The sequence below is a fragment of the Podarcis vaucheri genome (genome assembly GCF_965113315.1).
Source record: "Podarcis vaucheri genome assembly, chromosome: 1".
Lineage (NCBI taxonomy): Eukaryota > Metazoa > Chordata > Lepidosauria > Squamata > Lacertidae > Podarcis > Podarcis vaucheri.
Window position 1 is genome coordinate 119164170 of NC_138759.1, and position 13044 is coordinate 119177213.

At 41.8% G+C, this 13044-nt stretch overlaps 1 protein-coding gene across 2 annotated transcripts in view; it reads left to right on the forward strand.

Annotated features, from left to right (window-relative positions):
• The window catches only part of CHN1 (chimerin 1), a 110174-nt gene that overhangs the window by 28694 nt on the left and 68436 nt on the right, over positions 1-13044 (forward strand). The window contains exons 2-4 of one of the 2 annotated variants that reach the window (XM_082198444.1): positions 1481-1519; positions 3724-3779; positions 10874-10905. In XM_082198444.1, the coding sequence (XP_082054570.1) occupies positions 1481-1519; positions 3724-3779; positions 10874-10905 (127 nt within the window). The remainder of the gene's footprint in view (positions 1-1480; positions 1520-3723; positions 3780-10873; positions 10906-13044) is intronic. The other variant, XM_082198443.1, reaches the window with a different exon arrangement.

Sequence of the window (13044 nt, forward strand, 5' to 3'; positions counted from 1 at the left end):
CTCTACATTTCTATGTTTCTAGCTGATTTAAGGTGTCTTAATGTGCATGCACACAACACTAATGCACACTGAAATCATATAAACAATAACTGGAAAGTTGCAAAATACATTTTAAGAATCTGAACAAAATCCCATCTTTCTGAAAGTAAGAAGTGGTGAGTGTCATGGGTCATGTGACTTTAAAAGGTAAAGGGATCCCTGACCATTAGGTCCAGTCGCAGACGACTCTGGGGTTGCGGCGCTCATCTCGCTTTACTGGCCGAGGGAGCCGGCGTACAGCTTCCGGGTCATGTGGCCAGCATGACTAAGCCGCTTCTGGGGAACCAGAGTCTCTGGGCTCAGCTATAGCTGCAGGCATCCGTAAATGATGCCATTTGGGAGTTCTCTAGCAGAGCATGCTCACATCCTGATCAGGAGAAACAACTGTATGCAATATCTTAAGCATACAATCTCTACTTTGATTAAAATGAAGTTACCAGTGCTTCCTTTATAGGTATGAAACCTTAAATTTGTCTTACATTTCGTTAATTTGCAACCAACAATCGAACAAAAACATTTTGTTTCAAGCTGTTGTCATAGTTGTACCTTCCTCATTGTATCTTCCTTCTTTCGTTTTATTGGTTTTTTAAACTCTTATATTTGGGGGTCCCTTTTAACTGAATACATTTGGGCAAAAAGAAACCCCCCCCAAGGTCTGTCTATGCATAATCAGTTTGAAAAATGGAATGGCTGAGTCAGGGTGGGGAATCATAGAGCCATAGAATTGGAGCTGAACTCTGGCCGGGGGGTGGTGCAGATCCTTATATTTCCCACCCACCACCCCAGAGGAAAAGTTTGACATGTGGTCTGAGCCACTGTGATGTCACAGTGATGTCAGGTAACCCTTTTTGCATAGTGTTGTGCATAGAAACTGTGGCAACTGGTAGATCGCCAGCCCTTGCAAAGCGCTGTGCATGAAGAAGAGAAGAGTTTGGATTTGATATCCCGCTTTATCACTACCCGAAGATGTCTCAAAGCAGCTAACAATCTCCTATCCCTTCCTCCCCCACAACAAACACTCTGTGAGGTGAGTGGGGCTGAGAGACTTCAGAGAAGTGTGACTAGCCCAAGGTCACCCAGCAGCTGTATGTGGAGGAGCGGGGAAGCGAACCCGGTTCCCCAGATTACGAATCTACCGCTCTTAACTACTACACCACACTGGCTCTCTATTCCACACCACACTGGCTCTCTATATTACACTGGCATGGGGTTTTCATGGTTCTGTTGACCAGCTGGTGATGTGGCATGGCCGAAACAGCACCACAGGCCAAAATGAGAAGGGTTGGCAGGTCTAATTAGATCTGCGGCCCAGAGGTTGCCTATGCTGGGTTGAATGGAACTAAATAATGCTATTAATTTGAAACCTCTCAATTAATATATATATACCGTATATCTCAAGTATCTTCTACTGGGGTACTAATGAGTATCGTTATTCTTTCAGATACTGATGAATACAGGCCACCAGTTTGGAAATCTTATCGTAAGTAGTTGATTCTGTTACTTTTGTCCCTACCCCCTGGTACTGTTAATATTTTTTAAATGGTGAAAATTGTAAGTCTTGAAATTTATAAACATGGTATACTCAGAATCCCTCTGCTCTGTAGCATCTGAAACCAAGGGGGTTGAAATAGATGATCCTCAGGGTCCCTTCCAACTCTACAATTCTATGAATGAAACTCTATGAATGAAAGTATATCGTTAGGATACTGGTTCTGAACCTTACTGTACCAAGAAGTTCAATGGATGTCACAGATTTCCTTCTATTAAAACCAGTTGAACCAGGGGATATTTTTTTCTTTTAAAAAATTTGGTATACTACAAATTTAGCTGCTATCTATAACATTTTGGAAATGAGAGGATTTCATATTGCACTTTGCATCTGCTCTCTTGCCGAGGATGAAAAAGCCCTTTAGAAAAATCCCCAAATCTGCTTCTGACCAGGTGTCTGATTCAGAAGTTGGGGGAACCTTCGTTAAACTGTTTGCTCTCCGTTTTAAATCTACACATAAATTTGTGTGCACATCAGAAAGTGCGGAGGAAGACAAAAACCACCACAAACCTAGATCCTGAAAAGATGCTGGATTGGACAATCACCTTTCACAATCCCAGGCTTATGATAGGAAAGTTGGCTTTATTTGTAGCTAGAATTCTGTGTGCCAATGCTTGTTTGTGTATTCCTTTAAGACCCAAAGTTGAAAGAAGAGATAGCACCATATTACCGTATATATTCGAATCTAATGTGCATTTTTGGGGCCAAATAACGTTGCGAAAATTAAAGTGTGCATTAGATAGTATGGCGTGTTTACATTTGCCAGTGAATACCTTTTTTGGTTTCAAGGTTCTGAAAATTGAGGTGCGCATTAGATTTGATGGTGCATTAGACTCGAGTAAATATGGTAGTTCTCAGTATCTCTCTCATATATATATATGAGAGAGAATTAGGAGGTTCTTGTGGTGATATAATATCTGTAATGTGTTTTTACTCTAGGGCTTCTGTCCCTGCTACTGAGTAGCTGGACCAACAGGACTTATCTGTCATTATCAGCGTTTCATGTTCAGTGTCCCACCATGATTTAAATCTGTTCTGTATTGAAATTAATGTCAGCCTTCATTTCATTTCATTTGTGCCCAGGCTTTGACTTCAGAGCCTCGAAGGAACCGTAGTACCTTTAAGAGCCCCCTGCCCCACAGCTGCTGCCGCATAATCACTATTGTCAGAACCTTTGTCTGCTCCAGAGCCTTTTAAGTGTCCCACAGTGCAGCTTTCGAGTCATAACTTATTATATCAGTCACTTGTCATATGCCAAGCCAGTCACTTAATATAAAACCATTAACACACAAAGTGACTCGAAGCAGGGTTTTTGTCTTCAAGCTGATGATTAAAGGATAAAATTGGCACTCATTGTGTCGCTTATATTAAACATCGTTAATCACAACAACCATACATTCAGCAACTTGTCACCGTGAAATGCATGTGTGTTGTCTCCCGTTGCAAATAACAATAATAAATCGCTGTAAAATAACCTTTTGCAAGGAAAGTGAAGCTTTTGTCCTTTTTGCTTTATGGTTCAACCAAAATATGCAATTCTGTTGGATGTTTCCAATGTGCTCGGTTACCTTTTCTTAAGAATCCAGAGAGAATTGTTGGGTGCTAACCTATAGTGTCCAGGACAGGATATCTGAAACAGCTTTCAGCATAACAGAGCTAAGCCATGGTTTTAACTTCTGCCTCCCTCCTCCTCAATCATGTTGTTGTCTGGATCAACTCTAATATCATTGCAACCAGTCTTGGAGAATGAGGTGGGAGGCGATAACAGGTGGCTGGAGTGGGAGGAGGAAATCGGCAAAGGTTACCTCGCCCCTCCCTTTGCCAGCAGAATCTCTCCCTTGGATCAAAAGTCTTCCATGGATGAAAATCTGCCTCCAGCTTACCACGTTGCTGTTTAGCTACTGCTGACATGTAGTTGGTATATTGTATACTTTTAGTTTCCCATGTATTGAATGCCGCTTCGAACATAGTTGATGTGGCATACAAAGGAACCGACTGGCCGTTGGCATAGACAGATCCCTGATTGTCAAATATGCCTATTTCATTAATACCAACAAACAGAAATGCTAAAGTGTTTACCTCCTTGCAGTCTTAAGCATAAAAATGAAATCCATTTTTCCTCTGCCTTTTCCTAGTGTATCAGTTGCAACAAGAAGCTCCCCACCCTAGAAGGATTACCTGCACATCTGAGGTGGGTTTACCATGAAAGCTAAATGTAATTGAAGGCTTTTTAAAATACTGAATATTGTTGCTTAGTTTAGTTCTGGCAAACCTCCACGACCAGGCACAGCCCACCATTGCCTTCCCTGGACCTCCTTGAATATATATTCGCTGTGGCCACTGTTTTAATTTCCCACAATGTTCCTAACCCTTTTATTATTATTATTTATAAGCAATTACCCTTAGTCCCTCTTTCCCAGTCTCACCACTACATAATGGAAGCTTTAGCTGGTTTCCTTTGAGCCAGGCTTGTAGGCAGTTCTCTGCCCGAACATGGCTAGGAAATCATGCTGTTAATATTCCAATTACCATATAAAAGCACAGGGCTCTTATTGCAGCCCTCTTAGAGACCAAACTAGGTGTGATCCTCAATACATCATTAGCAACCATGTCTCTATTTTCTGAAAGATTTAATACCAAGAAAAGAGCAGGAAGTCATTTTTCAACTGGGACCACAGCATTCAGGGAGGGGAAGGTTAAATTGTTTTTTCCTCTGCCATGGCACCCATGAGAATCACCTCCGCTCAGCTGGTACTATTCCTGTTTTGTTTAGTCCTCATTTGCACTTAGGGTGAGGGCAGTCTTATGTTATTGTTGTTGTTTAGTTGTTTAGTCGTATCCGACTCTTTGTGACCCCGTGGACCAGAGCACGCCAGGCACTCCTGTCTTCCACTGCCTCCCGCAGTTTGAGTTACAGATAGGTAGCCGTGTTGGTCTGCCATAGTCAAAATAAAAAAATTCCTTCCAGTAGCACCTTAAAGACCAACTAAGTTAGTTCTTGGTATGAGCTTTCGTGTGCATGCAGACTTCTTCAGATACACAGATCTGTGTATCTGAAGAAGTGTGCATGCACACGAAAGCTCATACCAAGAACTAACTTAGTTGGTCTTTAAGGTGCTACTGGAAGGAATTTTTTTATTTTCCCGCAGTTTGGTCAAACTCATGCTGGTAGCTTCGAGAACACTATCCAACCATCTCGTCCTCTGTCGTCCCCTTCTCCTTGTGCCCTCCATCTTTCCCAACATCAGGGTCTTTTCCAGGGAGTCTTCTCTTCTCATGAGGTGGCCAAAATATTGGATCTGTCCTTCCAGTGAGCACTCAGGGCTGATTTCCTTTAGAATGGAGAGGTTTGATCTTCTTGCAGTCCATGGGACTCTCAAGAGTCTCCTCCAGCACCATAATTCAAAAGCATCAATTCTTTGGCGATCAGCCTTCTTTATGGTCCAGCTCTCACTTCCATACATCACAACTGGGAAAACCATAGTTTTAACTATACGGACCTTTGTTGGCAAGGTGATGTCTCGGCTTTTTTCAAGATCCTAGAGCTTTTTTTCTCAGCCGGAGCTCAGCTCTGGCACCTCTCAGGTGGGCGCCATTGCCATTCTAAGACGACGAGGGAGAAATTCATGGTGAGCTCCGGCATCTCTTTTTCTATGAAAATAGCACTGTGCAGTTAAACTAAAAATGGTCATTGTTATGATTTGCATCATCATGCCTGACCATCCTTGACCTGTCCATCTTGTTACATCAGCACTTACTGCTGATTTGCTGGATTTTTTTGCCATTAATTAATTGTTTGTAAGGAGTGAAAGGAGAGAGAGGGAGAGGGAGAATGAGTGCAGAACTCACTGGATAAAAACAAACAAACAAACAAACAAACAAACAAACAAACCAGTTGTCAACCATTTGTCAATCAGACCTTCCTTCCCAGACATTGAGGCACTATCTTATGACCAAAATGTGTCCTGCAAAAGTGAGCCATGCACATAAACAGGGTTTCATGATTGGATCATCCTCAGGGACTAGTTCTCATTGTACGTCAGGGTGTGCAGTGGATGACGAACACGTTGCTTTCAGCCCCGGCAGCCCTCATTTCTTGTTCGCTGAGTCCAGATCTCTCCCCTGGTTGCCTTCAGTAGACATGATCAGTGCTGCCTAATCTCTTTGGCGGAGGGAGAATATGTTGGTCTGGTTTTCTCTCTCATCTTAGTGGACAAAGCTGAACTTGCCCACCTATTCAAGGTTACAAACCACGTCAGGAGCTTTTTTATGTTTTTAGGCATACAGTTTTATCTGTTCCTCAGCCAGCTCTGCTGGATCACAGCGCAACATCAATTTCAATTTTTAATATGCTACGGCGTGAAATTTGACTTGTTATAATGCAGCCACAAAACACCATTCATGCTAAATAGGCGCTGAAAATGATTAAAGTTTTAAATTTTATTGCAACACTTTCATCATGTACCCAAGGGGAGAGGAAATTAATCTTCGAAATGTGTTTGTCATTTTGACATAGCCTTAAATACAGGGGAGCACAGTACTGTCATGGCCTTAATAGCTTATACCGCTTAGATCACAAACAGGATTAATTTACTGAATTAAATAGGAGTTTCTTTGTGCTGTTTTCTTTCATATGCCAGTTGCAATTCTTCCAAATGTGCTGTAAAGCTCTAGGATGAAAAAAAAATAAAGCTCCAATGGGCGTGAAGTGGACCACGTTTTCAAAGAAAACTACAGTTTCTGCCAATATTGATTTGGCAGGCATTTTAATTATTTATCTAGCTAATGCTGATTCCTGTTCATGAAGATAAGTAGTGATCAGGATAAATTAAGGTTTTGCTTTCTAGCCTATTAATGAGTGCCCTGGTAAGAATTTTCTCTTGCACGTTTGCAAACGTGTACAACACAGTTCCCTTTCTCTTGTCTGACATTGGGATTTTAGTAGCGCTCTTAACAGACATTTCACTTCATTGGAACAGCCCAGTTGGTTTCATGAGAGTCAAACATCATCTGTTTGGCCACAGGTTTCCTATCCTTGCCAAAGCTGTATGCACCTCGAAACCTCTCCCAGAAAAACATACAGTATCATAAAATCAGCGATAGCACCAGTCAACGGCAATAGCCCTAATCAGTTCATCAGCAATAACATCAAGGGGACTGAACCCTGGTCTTTCCTTCTCCTCCAAATGAGGCCCAGTCTCCTCCAAATGAGGCCCAGTCGCTTAGCATTATGGCTGATGTTCTGATGGGCATTACACAGACACAGACGTAGCTCCTGAGAAGACGCACAGACAACCTACTGCATATTGCTGCATAACATAGCAAATCCATTCCACGTATATGTGCCACCTACTTTCCTAACCTTTTAAAAGCATTTCATTAACTTTTCTTTCAGTAGTAACAGTAGTAAGGGGCACAGCAATCTCGCATCCAATTTGCATGGTTCTTTTTTGGTTGTTTAGCGAGAGGGCAGCATAGAAATGCTTTCATAGATAAAATAATAATAAAGCTAAAGAAATGGCCGTCAAAACAACCATATTCCAGAATGTGCCCCCAATATCCTTTTTTTTTGTTAGCCTACTTTTTGGAATGTGATGCCGATAACGACGACTAGTGTAACCGTTCAATTGATTGAGATCATTCTGAAAAAAATCGTAACTTTTCTTTCCAACTAGGAATTTAGAGGGATTTGTTGGAACCCCCCCCCCCCCAAAAAAAAAGAAAAGCATACTGATACTGGCGGTGGGGATTGAGGAAGGAGCATTTCTGACATGATGAGAAGACCAAAAAGTAGAGATGTGAGAAGGACAACTTTAATATGTGGCAAGCAGCATTGTCTGTTCAGGGTTGCCTCTTGGCTAGGGTTAAGCCGTTTGTAAGCCTTTACAAATATCACTCCTGTTTACTTGACCTTATTATCAGATTGTGTTCAGATATTTCCCCAGGTCATTTGGAAAAGAAAGTGTTGTGCTTAGGGGAGTCAGGACTGTGAGCCTTCTTTTGAGCGACACCGACATCAATATAGAGAGGCTTTGAATCAAATATATCTTAAAACTCTCAAGTATCAATCCAATTACATTTTTTTTACAGTGCCATGTTTACACTGAAGCAGAGGGGTAATTTTATAGGAAACAGATGATATGAGTTTTTACTGACCATATCTCCAACTGATTTAATACTCCCCAATTGTAATATGAACTTCTTTCAAGGCTTTTTATTATTATTTTTTAAGGAAAAAGCCTGGTTCTTCGTTACTGTTGTTCCCTTGCTGCATGTTTGTTCATGTGGCATACTCACACATGTAAGATGTCCTTTGCTGTCACAGTTTGGCATCTTGCCATGCAGTTAAAATAATCTTAAATGAAAAGATATCAAGCGAACCAGATGATTGAATTAATTAATATCCCCCCCCCCACTTCTTGTTGTATAGTAAAGCTTCATGCTAATATAACCCTAATTACCAGCAAGCCTGAGTGAACAGTATCCACAAACAACCTTGTCCTAAGCAGCCCTTTATACTGCCGCTGGGTGATTTTCCTGGTAAATAAGTTCCTGAAGATATTTTCGGCATCCTAAGGGGTTTTCCTTTCCTCTCCACTCATTTTTTTTTTTTAAATGTTCTCCCTGCATCTCCTCTATTTGTTCCCTGGAATTAACAGCTTGTAGGTAGGTTTTTGCACATTAGCCTGCAGGAACTAGAGGAAAAACCTAATTTGTCTGTTCATATACTGCTTAATTGTGTTAAGGAGACACAAGTGGCACTGTGGTCTAAACCACTGAGCCTAGGGCTGGCCAATTGGAAGGTCGGCGGTTCGAATCCCCTTGACGGAGTGAGCTCCTGTTGCACGGTCCCTGCTCCTGCCAACCTAGCAGTTCAAAAGCACGTCAAAGTGCCAGTAGATAAAAAGGTACCACTCCAGTGGGAAGGTAAACGGCGTTTCTGTGCACTGCTCTGGTTTTGCCAGAAGCAGCTTAGTCATGCTGGCCACATGACCCGGGAAAACTGTCTGTGGACAAACGTCGGCTCCCTCGGCCAGTAAAGCAAGATGAGCGCCGCAACCCTAGAGTCGTTCGCGACTGGGCTTAACTGTCAAGGGTCCTTTACCTTTTTAAAATTGTGATAAAACCTCAAACCGGTTTGCAAAAAGGATAAAGCAATAAAATTAGCAGTAAAAACAGTTAAGAACATGTATTTTTTAAAAAAATAATGGACCAACAATAAGCTAAAAAAAACCCCAGCAGCTTCTACATGTCTGGATAAACAGAAATGTTTTAACAGATACTGAAAAGAGTTGTGGAGTTCCAAAATTTGAGAGCGTCCACACTGCAAGATGGATTTCTTACAAGAGCAGAATGAGTATTATGTGCCAAACTACCCCTGTGCTAGACCAATTTGGTTCTCATTTTCGAATCACAAATGAGAGGCTTATCATGGAGCAAGATTTTCGGCCAGAGGCATGGAACTTAGCTGCTGTTGAGTTCCTTTTTGGGTTGGGGGGAACCATGTACACACATCTCATACAAGCTGCATCCCAACACACAGACGTGCCCCCTCCCCCATGTTCCCTTCCCTCATTCTTACTTATTTGGGACCCAGGCACATACATTGCCTCTAGAATTATAGGCACTGTGTTTGTGAGTATTGGATCTATGGGCTACCAATAAAGCAAGGCTGCATTTTAAGATGGCTGCTGAATGCTTGAAGCAGGGTTTTGAGCTCTAAGGCAAGTTTTTGCTCTAGAACCAACCCTTAGCATTTGTTTTTATCCTCTGTTCCCTTTTATTTCTTAACTCCTTTTAGTGCTTCGTTTTGTTGTTTGAATTTATTGTTTTATCTCATTGTTTTATTGTTCTAGCTCCCCTAAACTGTGAGGCTGCATGAAGCTGGGCTGGGCTGAGCACTTTGCTAGGCAGTGCCAAACGCAAGGTCGAGCCAAAGTTTACAAGATACTGGTTATAAATTAAGGAAGAGAAACCATCTTGATTATCAGAACTGTTGAGGAGCGAGCCCAGGTGGCAGCTGCAGAGAGTATCAGTTGCTAAGGAGCAACAGCGAGAGAGAAAATCATTGTCACCATGTGGGCTTCCTGGAGACATCTGGTTGAAACAGGATGTTAGGCTATGTGATCCAGCAGATGTCCTTAACTATTTAATATGGGTGACATTGGAGGAAAAGGACTTCTTTGCTTTGCAGAAGGGACTGAGATCAATTCCTTGGAAGAGTTATTGGCAGCATGCTGTTCTTGCCGATTCTTCCTTCAGCACCCTGGTTGCCACACTCTTCTGATTTTGGGGAGGTAGAAGGGGTTGTATTGAGAAGGAGGAATAAGTGAAAATCGCCCACTTTCCTCCAGCCATGTCTTGTGAGCGGAGTTCTACTCATGGGAACTTTGGTATTCTGCATTGGTCTATTGGGTGGGGGCCTCCTGGGCTGTGTGGCTTCCATATAGCCATACAGTGGTACCTCGGGTTATATACACTTCAGGTTACATATGCTTCAGGTTACAGACTCCGCTAATCCATAAATAATACCTCAGGTTAAGAACTTTGCTTCAGGATGAGAACAGAAATCGCGCGGCAGCAGCGGGAGGCCCCATTAGCTAAAGTGGTGCTTCAGGTTAAGAACAGTTTCAGGTTAAGAACGGGCCTCCAGAACGAATTAAGTACGTAACCAGAGGTACCACTGTATTCAGCTGTGGTCTCCAAACTTGGGTGTCCAGTTGTTGTTTTTGAACTACAATTCCCACCATCCCTGACCACTGGTTCTGCTAGCTAGGGATGGTGGGAGTTGTAGTCCAACCACAGCTAGAGACCCAAGTTTGGGGAACCCTGACCTGGAACATACATTTTAAGTTGGATACCACAACTTTTAGTCATGAAAATCTCTTAGCTTATTAAAAGGGCCACTTCACAACTTATTTCATGTGGAAATCAGCTGCATATGTGAAATTTTGCCATTTCTACCAGCAAGCCACACCTTTCCCAAACTTGGGTCTCTAGCTGTGGTTGGACTACAACTCCCATCATCCCTAGCTAGCAGGACCGGTGGTCAGGGATGATGGGAATTGTAGTTCAAAAAAACACAACTGGACACCCAAGTTTGGGAAACCCTGTTCTAGGTAAGCAAAAAAGATCTAGAAATGATAAACAGTATTTGTGTCTTTCGTCTAGTAGCTGTTGTTCGGTTAATTACAGGATAAACCGTGCATTAAGGGAGAACATGAACTCTTTACATATTCTGTATTGTTCTGGTAAAATGATGTTACTTTTTTTCTTTTTCAATAGGTAGAGAACAGACCGAAGTACTATGGACGAGAGTAAGTAATGCAGTGTGCTCTGAATTTTTTGCCTTAAGCTAAGGGCTGTCTAATAGAGCAAAAATATCAAAACTTTGCCCAATGGCTACTCTGCATGTTCTCAATGGATTCATAAAACATCTCAATTTGTCTTCGAGGATACAGAGATGAGATTATTTTGCAATTCACTGGTGGTTTCAACAACATAGGCAGTTTTACTCGACCATGAATAGGTCACATAAGGAAATGTTGACTCGCACATCTTCAGTAGTCAGGTCAGATTTCTCTGCAAATCTGACGACAGGCTAGCAGTTCTGTACTTCAAAGTGCTTTACTTCATATTCCTGCTTCCATTTGGCAGAATTGTTGGCAATAAAGTAAAACGTGTGAGTTATTTTTCTTTTTTTCTTTTATTTAAGGAGGGTGGGGAGCAAAATCACACTAGAGCCCCGTCTTCTTTCTTCTTCTTCTTCTTCTTCTTCTTCTTCTTCTAGAGTGGCTATGGAAATTTATAGCCAATTTTCATCTTTCCCCATACAATGAAATTGGGAAGTAGATTACAAGCAATCACATCATAGGAGAATTTTGATATGTGTATTTTTCAGCAGTTGAAAAATCTTCAGTCACCTTTTATTTCATTCACACATTTTGTTCAGGGGTATTTTTGTTTGTTAACTCAAAATTTATAGTTTGTTCCTCTTGGAATTCATGGGTTCACAACCATCCATTTGGTGTTCAACTCGACGCCTTTTTATTGAAGTAATTTACAGTTCCGTGGCTGGAAATAAAGTATCTTCAGAGCAGTTTAAAGTTGCCAAAGTGAATTAATGGACTTCAACATTCTTGTTGGACTTGTAAATTTGAAAGTGAAGATCATTTGAGTTGTCAACAAAGCCAAGTAACATGGAATTCAAAACTATGGAGCTATAATGTCGGCAACTTAGGGCAAGTTTGTACAATTAGTAAAATCAAGTTGGAAATATTTTCTTCGGGTTATAGATCAGCTTGTGGAAATAGGATGCTACATACTGGTGACTGGGAGCAGCTGCCGAGACCACATAACACCAGTCTTGAAAGACCTACATTGGCTCCCAGTACATTTCCGAGCATAATTCAAAGTATTGGTGCTGACCTTTAAAGCCCTAAACGGCCTCGGCCCAGTGTACCTGAAGGAGCGTCTCCACTCCCATTGTTCAGCCTGGACACTGAGGGCCTCCTCTGAGGGCCTTCTGGCAGTTCCCTCACTGCGAGAAGCCAAGTTACAGGGAACCAGGCAGAGGGCCTTCTCGGTAGTGGCGCCCGCCCTGTGGAACGCCCTCCCATCAGATGTCAAAGAAATAAACAACTACCTGATGTTTAGAAGACATCTGAAGGCAGCCCTGTTTAAGGAAGTTTTTAATGTCTGATGTTTTAATGTATTTTTAATCTTTTGGTGGAAGCCGCCCAGTGTGGCTAGGAAACCCAGCCAGATGGGCAAGGTATAAATATATTATTATTATTATTATTATTATTATTATTATTATTATTATTCGGTTGTGACTCCCAAAGTTGACTTCTTGCACATGGGAAATAGTATATCAGAAGGTGTGCTAGTGGCATAGCTAAATATCACCTGCACAGCATTATGGCAGAGGAAAAGTTTAGATCAGGGCCTAGCTATACCACACTTCCCATTCTTTATGTGTTTGCCCTTTGTATGTACAATGCTTTTCGTTAAAGGCATTTTCTCTTACAGAATTTCATTGTCATTTCTTATATGGCTTTTACAGTGGTACCTTGGTTTTCAAACTTAATCCGTTCCAGAAGTCCGTTTGAAAATGTTTGGAAACCAAGGCGTGGCTTCTGATTGGTGCAGGCACCCCAGAAATAATAGCCGACAGCTGCATCAGATGTTCGGCTTCCAAAAAAAAACTTTGAAAACTGGAACACTTACTTCCGGGTTTTCAGTGTTTGGGAACCAAGGTGTTTGATAACCAAGGCGTTTGAGAACCAAGGTACCACTGTAGTGGTGTACTTTTGTGCAGTATCTGAGGAGGAAAGCAGATCTCAGTAAAATAACAGTATTGTCTCTTTCTACACCGTAGTTCATTGCAGTATGTACACTGTTGGATGTCAACATTCACATCCCAGACAGATTTTGTGATGGTCAGCACACTCTGC